This window comes from Micromys minutus (genome assembly GCF_963924665.1).
Source record: "Micromys minutus genome assembly, chromosome: 22".
NCBI lineage: Eukaryota > Metazoa > Chordata > Mammalia > Rodentia > Muridae > Micromys > Micromys minutus.
Window position 1 is genome coordinate 45,233,699 of NC_137957.1, and position 17,833 is coordinate 45,251,531.

Genomic DNA, 17,833 nt, shown 5'->3' on the forward strand with positions numbered 1-17,833 from the left:
AAGACAAGTTCTCTAACTGAATCAGCAACTTGCTGTTTCAGCAAAGCTGGTTGACAGCAAACTCTTAGAATGTCTTTGTAGCATCCCCACCACCACCACCAGTGTTGGGGATTACAAACGTATGCATCTATGCCTGGCTCTTTACATGGGTTTGAGACCTAATGAACCATTGTCCCCAGCCCCCAAGAGTTTTTTTTTTTTTTTTTTTGTATTTTACCTTGCTTCCTTGTTTTGCTTTTTTTTTTTTTTTTAATTTTAAGATAATGTTAGACTCACAGCAAAGTTACCAAAATAGTCCAAGGAATTCCGTGTACCTGGTTCACCCTGGTCTCTCAGATACTAAAGTCTTCACTGCATTTCTTTCGCCCCCTCTCTGCCTGCTCATCTTTCCCCACACTGATGCTGATTTATCTAAACGAGCGCTTCTTCGTTTGATCTCTGACGGTGGAGTGTGCAGGAGGATCCAAGGAAGAATGAGAGTAAGTACTGAGTATCTCCTTCAACCGGCAGGTACATAGTAAAGCACCTGTGACCCACACTTAGGTCTGGACAGCAATGTTCAGTGTGCATGAAGGGCAGGGGCCCGGGGAGCTCTGGGAGAGGGGCGACATCGAGATCACAGTGTGTGTGTCTGTGTCACAGTCCCCTCGGTTGCTCATCTGCACCGGAAGCTGCCCTGTGCGCCGTTCTACCATTGTTTCAGTGCTATCGTTGGAGAGGGGGCCGCTCCACAGAGCGTGTTGTTATGCCCTGCAATGAAGCCAGCATGGGCAGAATAACACTTTAAACCCTGAAGCTAGATGTGGCATTTGCCTGTGACCCATGTACTTGGACAGTAGCTGCAAGAGGACCGGTCAGCTTTAGGTACATGGTAAGTTCAAGGTCAGCCTGGGCCACAGGAGACACTGTCTTAAACAGAAAGTACTCTAGCATAAAGAAATGACTCTGAAAACTGCCCAGTGTGGGTTTTTTTTAACACCCTCTTCTCCCCCCCCCCACACATGTATACATGCTTTCAGCCATGTTTAACCTGAGACCTTCCAGGCTCCCCGGATACCTGTGTGTGTGTGTGGCCCAACACATTTGAGGATGGAGCTGTTACTATCACAGCAACAAAGTTTGTACACCTCTGGAGCTTACACAGATGTCATAATTACTACGTTATTTTATATGCTTTTCCCTTATCTTTCATATCTTTACAAGATGTTGGGGAAATGTAATGTGAATGGGGCCAGCAAGTGGCTCATTCGACGAAGCTCTTGGCACTAAACCCAACGCCCCACATTTGATTCCCAGATCCCACAATCCCCGGCGGTGGTCCTCTGACCTCTGTATGCGTACATGCGCTTTTCCCCCTGCACAGATGAGAACTTTCCAATAATGTATGAAGAGTTGTGTGTGACCCACGGCAAGCTTGAAGGTATGCTGTTTATAAACATATGCATGCTTTAGGGGAACCCCCCCCACCCTCTGGCCACGCTCACCTGCGCAGGCTTGAGTACCAGGGTGTTGCCCGCTGCCAGGCACGCTGCACTCTTCCAGGCCAGCATCATCAGCGGGTAGTTCCAGGGGATGATAATGGCACAGGCACTGTGGGAGAAGGCTCATGACCTCAGTCCCCTCACAGCAGCACAGCAGCCAAGTCACACAGGCTCTCCACCCCAAACCCCATCTCCACCCACCCCCATCCTACCCAAGTGGCTCCTTCTTGGTGAAGGTCAGGTTGTAATTTGGTCGGGCCTGGTTGATTGGAATTGTAGAGCCCTAAAGGAAAAAAAAAAGTTCGTAGCGGAATTCTAGTAGAATCACTTTATCCCCAGTAGACATTTGAATGAAATGCTTGCTCTTCGTTATATTTTCGGTCACTAAATAAACAATCAATCAATATGCTTCCCATGGCTGTTTGAGGTTCCAGTTACCAAGGCTGGACCTCCCTGCCTGCTGCCTCAGAGGCTCACTGCATTCTGGAGTAACCTTCTTCCTTCACTTGACCCACATAACTCAGCACACTGACAAAGATTGGTATTTCACTAATTGAAATACTAAGCTTAATTGCAGATAATCTGTTTTTGGCCCTCTCCTTTTGTCTCCGCTGATTTGAAGAGGCAGTGTTGAATGTATAAGAAATAAATCCCCACACTACAATAGAGAGCTGCTCCCATCTGGCTGGGGAGAAGGTGTGCTCAGTAAAGCACTTGCTGTGTTATCTTGGAGACCTGAGTTCAGATACCCAGCGCCCACGTATAAAGCTGGGCAGATGTCAATAATCCCAGCACTGGAAAGACAGGGCAAGCAGACTCCTGGAGCTCTCTGGCCAGACATTCTAACAAAATCCACAAGCTCCAGGCTCAGTGAGAGACCCTGTCTCAAAAAAAAAAAAAAAAAGTGGAGAGCAGTTGAGGAAGAAACACCCAACATCCATCAAACACACTCGTGTGCATACACACACACACAAAGACACATAGGCACAAAGAGACACACACCAACAGGAGAGTGTCCTGTTACATGAAGACCAGTGTGGCTTTCTTTCTCATCACACATGGTTTAGAGTTGGGGATGGAATTAAATACTTATTGCATGCATGTCTTTATCAAGTTTTTTTCCCTTACAGTCTCCTTCAGCCACTTAAAGTGATTTCTGTCCCCGTCACACTCAGACCACAACCTCACCCCTGTCATGATCCCAGGTTCTGACTATAAGACTGTTGTTTTTGTGTTTTGTGACAAGGTCTCATGTGTCCTGGGCTGGCCTTAAACTCACAAAGTAGCTGCTGGTGACCTTGCATTTTTGGTCCTTCCAAGCTCATCTCCAGAATGCTGGGACTCAGACACACCATTACACATGTGGTGCCTGGGCTTCATGCATGCTAGGCAAGCCCTCTGCCAACGGAGCTTCATTCCAGCCCAAGATGCTGGACATCCTCAGAAGAGAGTAGAAGATGCAAAGACCATCGCTAGACCTTAGAGTTAGAACTCACGAATTCTAGCCTGGTCCTCTGGTTCTCTTGCTGTCACACAGGGAAGGTCTCTTTCTATGCTTGTGTCCTTACCCAGAATAAAGGTAACAGCTGTCTATATGCTATCCATGGTGGCTCTAACCATGATCACAGCTATATATATATGTATATATATATATATGGAGGCAGAGTCTAATGGAAAGTCTGTGAGCTGGGAGGCTTCAGCCTTGAGAATGGGCTCACACTGCTGTAGAAAGGCTCGGAGAGGGCTCAGTGGGTCAAAGCACTTGCTATGCGATCCCGACTGATAGCCTTAATTGGACTCCTGGAAGTCACACAAAAGCCAGATGTGGTGGTGTGTACATCTGTAATCCCAGCACTCCAGAAATGGTAGGCAGAGATCAAAGAATCATCTCGAAGCTTCTGGGCCAGGTAGCCTGACAGATACTGTGGTAAGAAAATAAGAGAGACCCTGCCTCAAAGATAAAGAGAAAAGTTATTTCCAGAGTTACTGTCTCACACAAAGGAAAGCTGTTGGAAGGAGACCCATAGCAGGAGGCCTGCTTTTCTGCGTTGTGGGGAGGGAATGAGCTGCCATCTCAGAACAGAGGCTGAACCTGCTACACACTTAGAAGCTTGAGGCTGGTTTCCAGTAGGAGTGAGCAGCATCCTTGCTTACCTGAATTTTGTCACACCAGCCTGCAAAGTATCTGAAGGTTTGCACAGACATCCCAATATGAGTCTTCAGAGCCAGGGTGTAGACAGCCCCAGAATCCAGCGCTTCTATGGTTGCCAGCTCCTCTTGGTTTTCTTCCATTAGGTCGGCGAGTCTATGGTCAGTGAAAGAAACCCGTTTAGCACATATTGATGGAGCCCAGACCAGCTGTGTATACCAACCATGTATAGGGTACTGACCCAGGACTACGAATCCAGAGACTAGTTCAAGAGGCAACACAGCTACCCCTGTGGAGATTATGGTCTAGGAAGGTTGGTATTAAATAAATCATTGTATAAATGGTTGATTTCCAGAAGTGATTATTACAGCTTTTGCAGTGCTTTGGTTCAAACCCAGGACCTCACACATGCTAGATGAGTGCTCTACCGCTGAGCTACAACCAGCCAGCCTTACAGTGTCAGGGAGAAGCCAACTGTGTCCCCAGCATGTGCCACTAAAGCCATGGCAGGGCCACCGTGCTCCGAGGCAGGAGGTGGTTAAGGGAAGCCGCAGTGGAGTCGTTCATGAATACACAGGGAGGTGTCAAAGCATGAGTTATACCACCTGTGAACATGGGTGGCTTTCTGATTGGTACAGACGTGTTTTCAGAACTGACGAAAGAGGACAGTGCCAACATGGGGACTGCATCACAAAGTCCACAGTGGAGTTACTCAGCTTCCTTAGGAACAGGAAGGGGGTCTGTGGGATGGTGTGAATAGTTAAAATATATCTTTATGTCCCCTCTCCCCTGTTTCCTCCTCCTTTCCCTGCTCCTTCCTTCCTCCTTCCCTATCCCCTCTTCCTAGAGAGGTCCATTTGGGTGTCCCTCCCAAGGCCACTGTAGAGTGCTCTTCTGCATGTACAGAGGTCTCTAGAGCACTCGTCTGCAGCTATGGGTCTTGCCTCAGACCTAGGAGGAGCACCCGCTGACTCTGCCATCGGCCCTGCGTGGGTCCTTAGTCACTGTGGGAGTCCCATGCTCTTCCCCGAGTCTTGCACAGTCCTCGATGACCTCTGACTGATACTAGCAGTACCCAGGCATCAGAAACTTGGGTGTGGGATTTTATGTGACTCAAATAATGAAAGGCACGTCTGTCTTCCATGGGGGTGCTCAGAACAGAATGCTTTGTGGGAATTTTACAGTCTTGACAATGTTAACCCATTTCCAAAAGCAGCGTAGCTGATTCTCCAGTAAGCACACCTGTGCATGAGCGTTCCTCTGTCTCTGGCGTTCATTCGTCCCCATTCGCCATTCTCAAAGGCGTCCTTGGCTGCAGCTACCGCTTTGTCAACATCCTCTAAGGAAGCGCAGGATACCCTGCATATTGTCTATTTGAAGACAAGCAGAAACAGGTCACCCAAGGGATCTATCGGTGTGGCTCTTGGAATTAATATTCTATTAATAGTAAAAGCAGAATATGGCTTATCAAATGGAAAAATTCTATGACAGAAAACGAATCCATCTTGAGTGCAAAGACGGGGGACAAGAAGGAGATACTTAGAACATGGACTCTCGGTCCATCATATGTGTCAACTCATTCTGGAAAAACATCAGGACAACTATACAATTCTTCCACAGGGAAGCTTGCTGACTCTGAAGTATTCCCCTCCCCTAAGGAGCTGTGCACAGAGAGATGCCTGGGTACAGGAATCTAAATTCATCATAGATGCTTAGTCCACTGGAAAAAAACAAGTCAGCATCGTACAGATAGCTAGGGTCAGAGCTGAGTGGGTAAGAGCCAGGTATGACGTGTGTTTGAACGGGGAGCTCACTGTGGCTGTCGTCACTCACAGTTCCGTCCGTGGGGTTGATGGTGGCATAAGTCTCTCCATCCTCGGCATCCACAAACCGTCCGTTTATGAACAACTGGTAGGGCATCCTCACTGTCATCTCGTTCACCTCCTTGGAAACCTGAGGAAAGTCAACATGATGGTTTGTATATGCTCAGCCCAGGGACTGGCACCTATTATTAGGAGGTGTGGCCCTGTTAGAGTGGGCGTGGCCTTGTTGGAGTAGGTGTGTCACTGTGGGTGTAGTCTTTAAGACCCTCATCCTAGCTGTCTGGAAGCCAGTATTCTGCTAGCAGCCTTCAGATGAAGATGGAGAACTCTCAGTTCCTCCTGCACAGTGCCTGCCTGGATGCTGCCATGCTCCTGCCTTGATAATGGACTGAACCTCTGAACCTGTAAGCCAGCCCCAGTTAAGTGTTTGCCTTTAGAAGAGTTGCCTTGGTCATGGTGTCTGTTCACAACAGTAAAATCCTAAGACAGTCATTTTGTTTTTTGTGTTTCTGTGTTTATCAACCTGATAGCAGGTGGTAATAAAGAAACATTCATGGGTCTGGAGAGATGGCACAGTGGTAAGAGCATTTGTTCCTGGGGAGGACCCAAGCTTGGTTCCCAGGACCCACATAACAGCTCACAAATTTTCTGTTACTCAAGTTCCAGGGCCTCTGATGCCCTCTACTGACCTCTGAGGGTGGCATGCATCCAAGACAAACACTCATACACACACATTCAAACAGATTTAAAAAGAAACATTAAAACCCCAAAAATAATTTAAAAAAAAAAAAGGACAGGCATTCAATAATGTGGAAAGAGGTCAGCTCGGTGGTATTTTAGTGACAGCTACTTTCACAAGTACAGATGCACTTTCATGCTCAGGGGCCACCTGAGGTCTGAGGCTCTAGTCTGGGCTCAGCTCTGGCTCACATTCTTCCCTATACACAAGGGTGCCTCAAACAGCTGTGGACAGCGTCATCTATTGGCAGACTTGACAGCACCACCATTGTGCCGCTTGGATCCCTGGGAAATTCTTTACCCTGGTTTTTTCTTTTACTCTGGGGCCACCTCAAGATTTCACCCTTATGTTCTTCTGTTACACATGAGCTGCCTTACTGTTCGCTCTACTGCTAGATAATGAGAGAGACTGACACTGCTGTATTTGTCTCCATCAAGCTCAGGGTGTTCATCATGAAACAGGGAGGACAGCATCTGCCTCCTACTGCAAACACGTCCGTCCAAAGGGAAGAAGCGAAAGCATTCCCAAGTGAGTAGACACAGTTCAGTGATACCCCAGTGAACTACTGGGCTGGAATTAAAAGATATCAAGCAACAACATGAACTCACAGGAGGAAGAGGCTGGAAAGGCAGCTTGGGGGTCAAGTGCACTTGCTGAACAGTGTTGAGGACCAGAGTTCAGAACCCAGCACCCACATAGCTAACATGCACACATGTAACCCAGCTTGAAGGAGTGTGGACATGGAGAGATGACTGGGGTTAGTGGCTTCCAGCATAGCCAAGAAAATGTGAGCCTCAATGGAAGCCCCAGTTCAAAGAGAGACCCCACCTCACAGGAATAAGCATCAGATGATAGAGAAGAGCACCGGTACCCTATTCTCCACTCTGCTGTTCTGTACACACGCACATGCACACAGACACATGTGTACATGAATACAGACACTCATAGACAAATACATCTGCACACACAGACATGCACACAGATACATGCACACAGACACATGCATGCATACACATGTGTACATGAATACAGACACTCATCGACACATCTGCACACACAGACACATGCACACAGATACATGCATAGACACATGCATGCATACACATGTGTACATGAATACAGACACTCATAGACACATACATCTGCACACACAGACACATGCACACAGATACATGCATAGACACATGCATACAGAGACATGTGCACACACAGATACATGCACTCACACAGACTCCACACACACACAGACACATTCACATAGATTCATACACAAAGATACACACATGCACACATACACATACAGACACAGACACATGCACACGGATACACATACAGACACTCATAGACACATGCACACAGACACACATGAACAGAGACATGCATAGACAAACACAGACACACGTGCACACACACAGACTTAGATTTTGTATTCACATTAGATTTATCAAGGTGACTAAGTAGGAAAATAGAGAAATATGTATAAAATGCTCTTTCTCGCTGATTTTAAAACCAGCTTCTGTCTGCCTCTGAGGAGACAGTGCAGTACTTGAGAGCCCTTGTACTCTTGCAGAGGATTGGGTACAGTTCCCAGAACCAGCATGAGGCAGCTCACAGCTGCCTGTAACTCCAGTTCCAGGGGATCTGACGCCCTGGGGGATGCTGCCTCCATGAGGACCTGCATCCACACACACACACACACACACACACACACACACACACAAGCTCACAGGTCACATACATACACATAGTTAAAAATAAAAAACCCAAACTGTAAGATGATGTCTTTATGCAGGAAGGCAGGTAAAAAATAAAACAAGGCCTGTCATTGGACGAGAAGGAAGGATGGGTGGAAACAACATTTTAGAAAGAGGGAGGGGCCAGAGCTGGGGGGAGGAGCTGGCAACAATGGATGCAGACAGAAATATTTCTCTCTGATCATCTCTGTATAGATACATGTTATGGATATTTTATAAGGGATGCGTGTGTACAGGATGATTTGTATAGTCTAGATGAACAAATTATATCATGCCAATTGGATCAGAGTTTATTGTATGGTGTTTTCCTTCATGTGGTGACTTAATTGAGTTCAAGAGAAGGTGTAGTGATGGGACGCACCAAACCCACCACGGAATTGGGATCCGTGGGCCTGATATGGTAACAACCCGCCAAGGGAATTACAACAGGGTAACCATCGGCGAGACCATGGGGTGGCAGCAGAGAATGTAAGCGAAGTTCCCGGCTAGCAGAGAGGCAGCCGGGAAAGAGAGACAAAGATAAATTAACGTTAGTTCCATATGGGCCAGCGGCGCCGGAACTAACGCCAGGGAGCCACATGGCGAGGTGCCACGCTGGAACGGCTCACAGACCACCCGGGTCAGAGAGTACTTAGGGGCAGCATGGAGCCATGGAGATAAATTAATGCTAGTTCCATATGACCCAACGGAGCAGGAACTAGTGTGGGAGATTGACCACCCGGGCCAGAGAGAGCCAGGGAGCAGCAGGGAGTGGTGATGCGAACCGGTCATGCCATTTTAAATAGTTACCGCAACACAAAACAAGAAAACAAAGACAGCTGTATAAAGCAATAATTAAAACCCTGTTGTGGGCTTCCAGCAAAGCCAGACAGAATCAATACGAAAAGTTATAGATGAAATTTACAGGTATATAGGAGAGCTGTATAGTAGTGAGGTTTTCCTATACTGTTGGTATTAAGCTGGTGTTAACCTGAACTAGATTGCTTTAAGCAAAAATGCTTCTAGTAAGAAAATAAGATGTAGTGAAAGAAACAACTCAGGGTGGCAAAGGCACCACAAGCAATCCTACATCAAAGAAGATGAAGGAGAAACAGAAAGTGTGGTGACAGCGATTCATAAAGATAAAATTCGGAGCTGAGCCCTGGTGGGCAGAGGCAGATGCAGCTCTGTGAGTTTGAGGCCAGCCTGGTCCACAGGGTGAGCTCCAGGACTTGTGGAGTTACATAGTGAGACCTGTATATAGGGTATATATATGGGGAAAAAACTGTTATATGTCAAAAATTGTTACAAAGGAAGTGAAACAGTAAAGCAAAACACAGGTCAAAAAATATTACAGGGGACTGGAGAGATGGCTCAGTGGTTAAGAGCACTGACTGCTCTTCCGGAGGTCCTGAGTTCAATTCCCAGCAACCACATGGTGGCTCACAACCATCTGTAATGGGATCAGATGCCCTCTTTTGGTCTTCTGGTGGGTCTGAAGACAGTGACATTAAATGTCTGTCTGTCTGTGTGTCTGTCTGTCCGTATTCATGTATGTGTATTTACAAATTCGTATCTGATAAAGATTGAGTGTCAAGAAAGGACAGAGTACTTTGACTCTACAATAAGAAGATAAACCGTTTTGGAAATGGACAAAGGATTTGAATATACACTCAAAAGATACCTAACATCCCTGTCTATAAGCAGATGCAAAATCAAAGCCACACTGCAGTACTTTTACACACACCTGCAAAGACAGCTAGAGAGAAAGGCGAGAGAGCTCAAGGAGGGGTCTGGAGGAAGTTGGGCTCTCTGTGACATTGGGGGTGGGATTCCAGAATGATGTGGCTGCCTTTGGCAATCCCTCAAAAGGTTAAGCTTGAGAGCTAGATAGGGTATGAGCCATCTATTCCACTCTTAGTACAGCACCTGAAAATGTATGTTCATGTCAAAATGTATAGTATGCCTGAAGTTTTGTATCAATATTTTAACAACAGCCTCCTGAGTGAAATGGTCCAAAAACACACATCACCCAGTGACCGGATTAAAAGGAGGAAGTATACCAGACATGATGGAATATTACTCGGCCAGGAAGAGTAGAAGTGGTGGAAACTGCTGTAAGGGTGAACCTTGAACATACCATATCAAGGGAGACAGATCAGACACAAACAGCCACATGGTGCACGATTCTGTTTAAATGAAATTACCGACATTATGAAACAATCCACCAACACAGAAAAAAGAGACTGGTGGTTTCTGGGAGCCTGAATGTGGATCGGGAGAGGGGAAACGCAGTGTGATTGACAATGGATACAGTCTTCCCATTGGGGTGATTAAAAAAAAAAGTTGTGAAATTAGATAGTGGTGATAATGATTGTACACTTTGTGGATGTTCTAAAAATCATTGAATGGTAAGCTTCACTTAATACTATAAGTAGGGTGAATTTTATCTCAATAAAACTAACCTTTTTTTTTTTTTTTCGAGACAAGGTTTCTCTGTATAGTCCTGGCTGTCCTGGAACTCACTAGGTAGACCAGGCTGACCTTGAACTCACAGAAATCTGCCTGCCTCTGCCTCTGTCTCCAAGTGCATTTGGATTAAAGGCATGCACCACCACCACCCAGCGCTAAAGCTAGTCTTAACGGCCATACATGTAAATGGCAAGTGTGTGTGTCCTCTGTAACAGTGGGTTGTAAGACTTTGCAGTTGCACATCGATGAGACACTTACATAATCCACCACCAGCTCTGCCTCTTGGTCGTCGTCTCCCCTCAGTCTCCGCACAACCTTTTGGATGAAATCTCCAAACTTGGTAGCCATGTAGACATCTAGCCCGCCGCACTTCTGCCTAATTTCTTCCACCAGCCTTAAAGTGAGAACCAACTCACATTATGTCCATTTTTAATTTCATCGTGGCCTGTTCACTGGCATTGGTGAAGACGTTTGGGGGCGATTAATGTTCAAATCGTACAAGATCCTCTTTGGTGGCAACTACAGAGACCGGACAGACAGCACTTTCTAGCCTTATGAAAAGAAAAGGCTGATACTTTTCCACCAGCCTCAGGGCACCAGGTAACCCCTCCCCTCCAGGAGGAAGAACGCTTCAATCTTATCTCACCACAGTCCCTGGAATGTCTCCAGGGCACCAAGCAGCCCTTTCTCCCAGGAAGAAATGCCCCAACATTATCTAGACACCCGCCCCTATTCTGGCACAGCTTAGCCCCTAGAGTGAGGGTCAGGAGATCCCAGCACAGCTTAGTCCCTGGAGTGTGGGCCAAGAACCCCAACAAAGCTCAAGTCAGCAGCAGCCAATCACCTTAAAAGTCAAATGACCCCACCAATGCTTGGACGCCTAAACTCCACCACTATAGCCTGCCCTTTACGAAATGTATAAAAACTGTACTAACAGGAAATTCGGGGTTGCCTCTCCTCTGGATGTAAGCCACCCCAGTGCACTGGACTAATAAACCTCTTGCTTTTACATCGATCCCCAACCTCTCATCTCATTCATGGGAATCTCAAGTAGATAAGACTCAATTCGTTGATAAAGGAACTCACCAGCAAATCTGAGTTTCTGAGCCTAAGAACCCACAAGAACAGACTCCCACAGGTTTTTCTCTGACTTCCACACATGTCATGGCATGTGATTGTGTGAACACACACACACTCACACACACACACACACACACATGATTGATGTAATTCACTCTAACGGGAAATTCCTGCGGGTAAAATATCGATGCAGCCAATTAAGCTAACCAGAACTTTCTAGGAACTCATGAATTATTGCTAAGAAACTACAGTTTAGGGGCCTAAACCTCTTGACTTTTGATGATGTCATACGCTCTTGAAGTTCATATATTTGATGATCCCCCAGAATAACGGGGAGGTGCTCAGGGGTGGAGAGGGTGGGAAATGGCCATCTTGGGACATGGGCAGGTGAGGTGTAAGAATTAACGTCTTGGGGTTGCAGAGTAGCTCCCTTGTTAAGAGCACATACTACTCTCGAAAAGGACCTGCGTTTGGCTCCCAGCCCCCATCAGGGCAGTTTATAACTGCCTGTAACCCCAGCTTCAGGGCATCTAGTGCAGGGTAACTGCACATAAGGCATTCACTGACTCAGACATACACAAAATAGTAATAATCTCTTGACAATAACAATTAGAACCATTAAAGCAGATGCAAAACAACCTGGCTGGTGACAAATGAATGAAATGATCTGTGAGTGGCCACAGAAACAACAGCGAAAAGCATGAAGGGAAGGGGGCTGTGATAGACAACTGGGCGGGAGTGGGGGGTGGGGTCCGAGCTGGTGGCTTTACCTCACCACATCCATTGAGCTCGCTCCGGATTTAAAGAAGTCCGTGGAGTCCTCAATCACCGGGACGTTGCTTAAAATTCGAGCCCAGATGACCTGAACAAAAAGGACCACTTTCCTGAAGAAAGACCACATGGAATCCCAGGGCAAAGACCTCTTTTCCCTTCACCGGAAGCAGAACTTGGACAGGATTGCTCAGCATCTCCTTCAGTCACGTGTGACCAGAGCAACCCGCCCCCACCAGTTTGGCGCCGTGGAAAACGATAACGTACAAGTATGTGTGAGTTTTTGTCCTTCTGGCTAGACTAAAAATGACCTTCAATCTGGGTTTCTAAAGGATTTTTTTTATTCCCCATGTCCCAACGGGGATTCAGACCTAGGACAAACAGGTTCTCCCAGCATCCTTCTGTCCTTACCCTTTACAGGGCAGGACATGGCTGACATACCCAGCCTTTTGACCCTGAACTTCCCAAACCAGGGGCTAGGCTTTCCCTCCTCCAGAAGCTCTTCCATACATAATACAGACATTTGGGTCTCTCCCACCCAACTTCTCTCTCTGCCTCCCTCCCCCGCTCCCTTCCCCCACCCCGCTTTCTTTCTCTTCCCCCTCCACTCTGTCTCCCTTCCCGGGGTGACTTCACTGAACCCATCTTGTGTGGTCAGAGAGAGCTGATTCCCAATAAACCCGCCTTTCTATACTCTGGCTTGAATTGGCACATTTCACCCTCAGAGAATAACTTATCACCCAAAACCTCCAAGTTGACTTATAACTGAAAAATAAATCTCTATATACTGTGTTTCCTAACCATAATTTATACAAAAGGAGGAGATAAAGTCACACACACACACACACACACACACACACACACACACACACACACACACATTGCCCTAAGTACAATGAAACCGCCCACAAACAGGCACAGGGTTTCCCAGGGACGAGGAACGAATCCGTTTCCGAAATGCAAGTTAAGGACATCACGTGCTCACCTTAATGGTCTCTGCCACCTTCAGCTCCTCAGCCGTCAGTTCTACCGCCGATGTCTCACCCGAGGAAAAGTACTGGGAGGCAGGAATCATCTTTCCGTCCTCAAACTGCAGGTTTCTCACCATCAGCTACAGAAGGTCAACCGGAAAATAAGAGGCAGATTCGGACCACCCAAGACCAAGGATGCCCGGAAAAGGAGTCTAATGTGTTAGGTGGGTTCGAGGCCGGCTTGTCCGGAGAATGCAGACATATGGTCGACTTACTTCCCTTGTCTAAAAGGACTGGAATGACATCTTCATAGTGGCAGAAAAAGAAATAAATAGGTAGGTAGGTAGGTAGGTAGATAGATAGATAGATAGATAGATAGATAGATAGATAGATGGATAGATGATAGATGGATGGATAGGTGGATAGGTGGTTAAGTGGATAGATGGATGGATAGATAGATAGATAGATGGATGGATGGATAAATGACTGTCAACTAAAGGGCCAGATGCCCCTCAGAGGGTGGACAGTGCACTCAGGGAAAACTTGCATTTTGGTTATAGTGGCTTGGACTTGAAGCCTCCTGCAGGATGCTATGGATTCTGCTCCCCACCCCCACTCCGGAGAGGACAAATCCCTGCTGCCAGCATGCAGTCCAAACGCCTCTGGGGCACTTAGGTGCATGTGCTAGTATCAGTCGTAACAGAGCCAGGCACCATGATACCTGTCTTCTGTTGCAGAACTGAGGCTCAGTGAAGTTCAGTGATCTGTCTAGTCACCAAGGTAATAAATAACAGCTGGTTTAAGACGTAGCAGCTGCTGAGCACTAAAATACTGTAACATTTACCCTTAACAATGGGGACTGTACTGGATGGTTTTGTGTGTCAACATGACACAAGCTAGAGTCATCAGAGAGGGAGGAGCCTTGGCTAAGGTAAAGCCTCCATGAGACCCAGCGGTGAAGCATTTTCTCAACAATGGAGGAAAGCCCAGCCCCATTGTGGGTGGTGCCATCCCTGGGCTGGTGGTCCTGGCTTCTATAAGAAAGCGGGCTAAGCAAGGCAGAGAAGCAAGCCAGTAAGCAGCACCCCTCCATGGCCTCTGCATCAGCTCCTGCCTCCAAGCTCCTGCTCTATGTGAGTTTCTGTCCTGACTTCCTTCGGTGATGAACAGCAATGTGGAAGTGTAAGCTGAATAAAGCCTTTCCTCTCCAACTTGCTTTTTGGCCATGGGTTTTGTCACAGCAATAGAAACCCAAACAAAGACAGGGGCACATCTGTAAACTACAAATGCTCCTTTTCACTCTCCACTAGGAAGCTGTCCAGGAGGTCCAGAGCTAGCTAGCACTGGTGGTGCTGGCCTAAGGAGGTGACAGCAGTGGACAATGGGAGAGGAGGCCACATGGGTCTCTGTGGATCTTCCTAATCACTGACAGTGGGAGTTAGATATGAATCTCTCTCCTTGCTTCATGGGCAGGGAAACTGAGGCACAGCAAGGACAACCATTCTTCCAAGCCAGCAGGTGGATGAGCAGAGGTCCTTTTTTCCATTTTGTAACCACAGGTCTCCCTGTGGTCTCACTGTGAATGTCCCTGGGTCCATCCCGAGAAACCTTGTCTTGGGGCGTACAAATACCTCTTATCTCCAGAGATGTGAGACACAGGCACCATGAGCCTTCCACCTCCCAGTGAGTGCCAGAGGAAGCCAGTCCCTAATAACTGTGGTAGTAGAAGGAAAACCAAAAAGTAGCTTTGTACACTCACTGCTTTTCCATCATTCCCAAAAAGAACAAGGCCGTTTTTGGTGACCAGACCAGGCTTCTTGGCACCTCTAATGTCCAGTGGTTCTCCAGCAGGCACAGAACCAGTCAACAGTGATGAGCTGTAGAAAGTCACCATCTAATAAAAGAGATCAAACCCGGTGAAGTCAGGAAGTTAAAGCCCCTCCCTGCCAGGGGTGTGGGCTTGTACAAACACTGAAGTTCACATTTTTGTAGAAAAGTTGAGACACGATTTTGTCATTCAGCATTGATTTGGTGGGACTGGATCAAGCATATTAGTAGAGATGCAATGGACATGAATCTCTGCAAATGTGTAAGTGGAGTCTCGGAGGAGAGCTGGAGACAGGCTAGGTGCTTAGGAATCTGCAGAGGATGCAGGTCAGTGCCCAGCACCCACATGGCCACTAACCACCACCTGTAACTCCAGTTCTAGGGGATCTGAAGGCTCCTACATACAAATTGTGAGTGTTCCTGCACACTCTAGTGCACACATACACACTTGTTTATTTATTCTGCCATCTATACACACCTGTGCACATGCATGCACATGCTCTCACACATACATGGTCTCACATACTGCATATACTTCCTCACACATACACACACATGTGGTGAACACATCTACACACGCACACACACACACACACACACAAAAGCTTCATCCAGGTGATGGAAGTGTGCATTTATCATGCATTCAAATAGTCAGAAAGAAGGCCAAGGTTAAAAGAAAGAAGCAGTCTTTTCACATAAGGGTAGAGTTTGTGTGTTTGTGGTGTGTGTGTGTGTGTGCGCGCCTGTGTATGTTTGTGTGTGTGAGTGTGTGTCATCTCTGTGTGTCTGTGTGTGTGAGTGTCTCGGTATGAGTTTGTGTATATGAGAATGTGTGTGTGTGTGTGTGTGTGTGTGTGTGTCTGTGTGTATACGTGTGTATGTGTGTATGAATGCTTGCTTGTGAGTATATGTGTCTGTGTTTGAATATGTGTGTCTGTGTGTGAGTGTGTGTCTGTGTGTGTGTGAGTGTGTGTCTGTGTGTGAGTGTGTGTCTGTATGTGAATGTGTGTGTGAGAATGTGTGTCTGTGTGTGAGTGTGTGTCTGTGTGTGAGTGTGTGTCTGTGTGTGAGTGTGTGCCTGTATGTGAGTATGTGTGTGAGAATGTGTGTATGTGTGTGAGTGTGTGAATGTGTGTGTATATGTGCATGAATTAGTGTGAGTGTATATGAGTGTGTGTCTGTGTGTGAGTGTGTGCCTGGGTGTGTGAGTGTGTGTCTGTGCATATGTGTGTAAGTGTGTGTATGTGTGTGTGAATGCTTGTGAGTGTTTGTGTCTGCATTTGAATATGTTTGTCTGTGTGTGAGTATGTGCCTTGGAGTGTGAGTGTATAAATGTATGTGTGTGAATGTATCTGTGAATGTGTATGTGTGTATGAATTTGTGTGTGTGTCTGTGTTTGAATGTGTGTATCTGTGAGTGAGTGAGTGTGTGTGTGTGTGTGTGTGTGTGTGTGTGTGTTTGTGTGAGCATGTGTATGTCTGTGTATGTGTTGCAGTGGGCAGGTTATGGGGCTGGGGAATTGTCCAGGTTGTTTTCTTGTTTGTTTGTTAACTTGACACAAGTTAGAGTGCTCAGAGAGGGGCCTCAGTTGAGAAAATGCCTCCATCACATTGGCCTGTAGGCGTGTCTGTGGGGACGTTTCCTTAACTGATGGTTGATGTGAGAGGCTCGTTAGGGACCGTGACACCGCTGGCGAAGTTGACTCGGGTTGTATGAAAAAGACTGAGCGGGCCATGGGATTCAAGACTGTAAGCAGTGTTCCTCCACGGTTTCTGCTTCAGCTCCTGCCTCCAGGTTCCTGCCCTGCCTTCCCTCTGGGTGGACAGATACCCCAAGTGTAAGATGAAACACCCCCTTTCCTCCCCAGGCTGCTTGATCAGTTTTTTGTCATGGCAACGAGAACCCTAAGTAAGCTCATGCCCCCAAGAACATGCATGCTTCCCATACAGGATGCTGAGCCATGAAGGCTCTTCTGGGGGTCAGTTCAAGTAAACAAGACTGGAAAGGATGGTGACCAAGAGCAAAGGACACTGATTTTTTTAAGTTATCATTTTATAAATACTGGCTGTCATCTATTGGGCTGTAATAATTATTATGTATTAGATATTTCCTGCATACCAGAGACTATGTGTTTACATGATTGGGCATATATATTTGATTCTTTCTGTTTTCTTTCTTTTTTTCTTTCCTTCCTTCCTCCTCCCTCCCTCCTTTCTATCTATTCATCTCTTTCTTTCTCTCTCTCTCTCTCTCTTTCTCTCTCTCTCTCTCTCTCTCTCTCTCTCCCTCCCTCCCTCCCTCCCTCCCTCCCTCCTTACCCCTCCTCCCCCCCCTCTCCATTTCTAGACATAGTCTCACTGTGTAGATGTGGCTGGCTTGGAACTTGATATGTAAGCCAGGCTGTCATTAAACTCACAGAAGTCTGCCTGCCTCTGCCTCCCCAGAGCTGCAGTTACAAATTTGAAACCAACCTGAGCAATTTAGTAAGATGGGGACCAAAGTGCAGCACAGTGGTATAGGGCTTTCATGGTTTGTGCAAAGTAGGGTTCAAATACCAGTAGTACACACACACACACACAGAGAGAGAGAGAGAGAGAGAGAGAGAGAGAGAGAGAGAGACAGAGACAGAGACAGAGACAGAGTCACAGAGAGAGAGAGACAGAGACAGAGACAGAGACAGAGACAGAGTCACACAGAGAGAGAGAGATGGACGGATAGACTCATGGACAGAGGGAGGGAAGGAGGGACGGAGAGAATCTGTATGGAGGAGATGTGTCCCTCAAAAGA

The 17,833-nt window shown here is 46.9% G+C and overlaps 1 protein-coding gene across 1 annotated transcript in view; it reads right to left on the reverse strand.

Annotated features, from left to right (window-relative positions):
* ALDH1L2 (aldehyde dehydrogenase 1 family member L2) overlaps positions 1-17,833 on the reverse strand; it is a gene marked incomplete at both ends in the record, with an annotated part of 43,857 nt that overhangs the window by 11,988 nt on the left and 14,036 nt on the right. Inside the window, 9 exons of the mRNA XM_080935240.1 lie at positions 1,485-1,590; positions 1,694-1,764; positions 3,636-3,786; positions 4,873-5,000; positions 5,464-5,583; positions 10,656-10,791; positions 12,248-12,339; positions 13,234-13,359; positions 14,979-15,113. Coding sequence (XP_080791366.1) covers positions 1,485-1,590; positions 1,694-1,764; positions 3,636-3,786; positions 4,873-5,000; positions 5,464-5,583; positions 10,656-10,791; positions 12,248-12,339; positions 13,234-13,359; positions 14,979-15,113 — 1,065 coding nt within the window. The remainder of the gene's footprint in view (positions 1-1,484; positions 1,591-1,693; positions 1,765-3,635; positions 3,787-4,872; positions 5,001-5,463; positions 5,584-10,655; positions 10,792-12,247; positions 12,340-13,233; positions 13,360-14,978; positions 15,114-17,833) is intronic.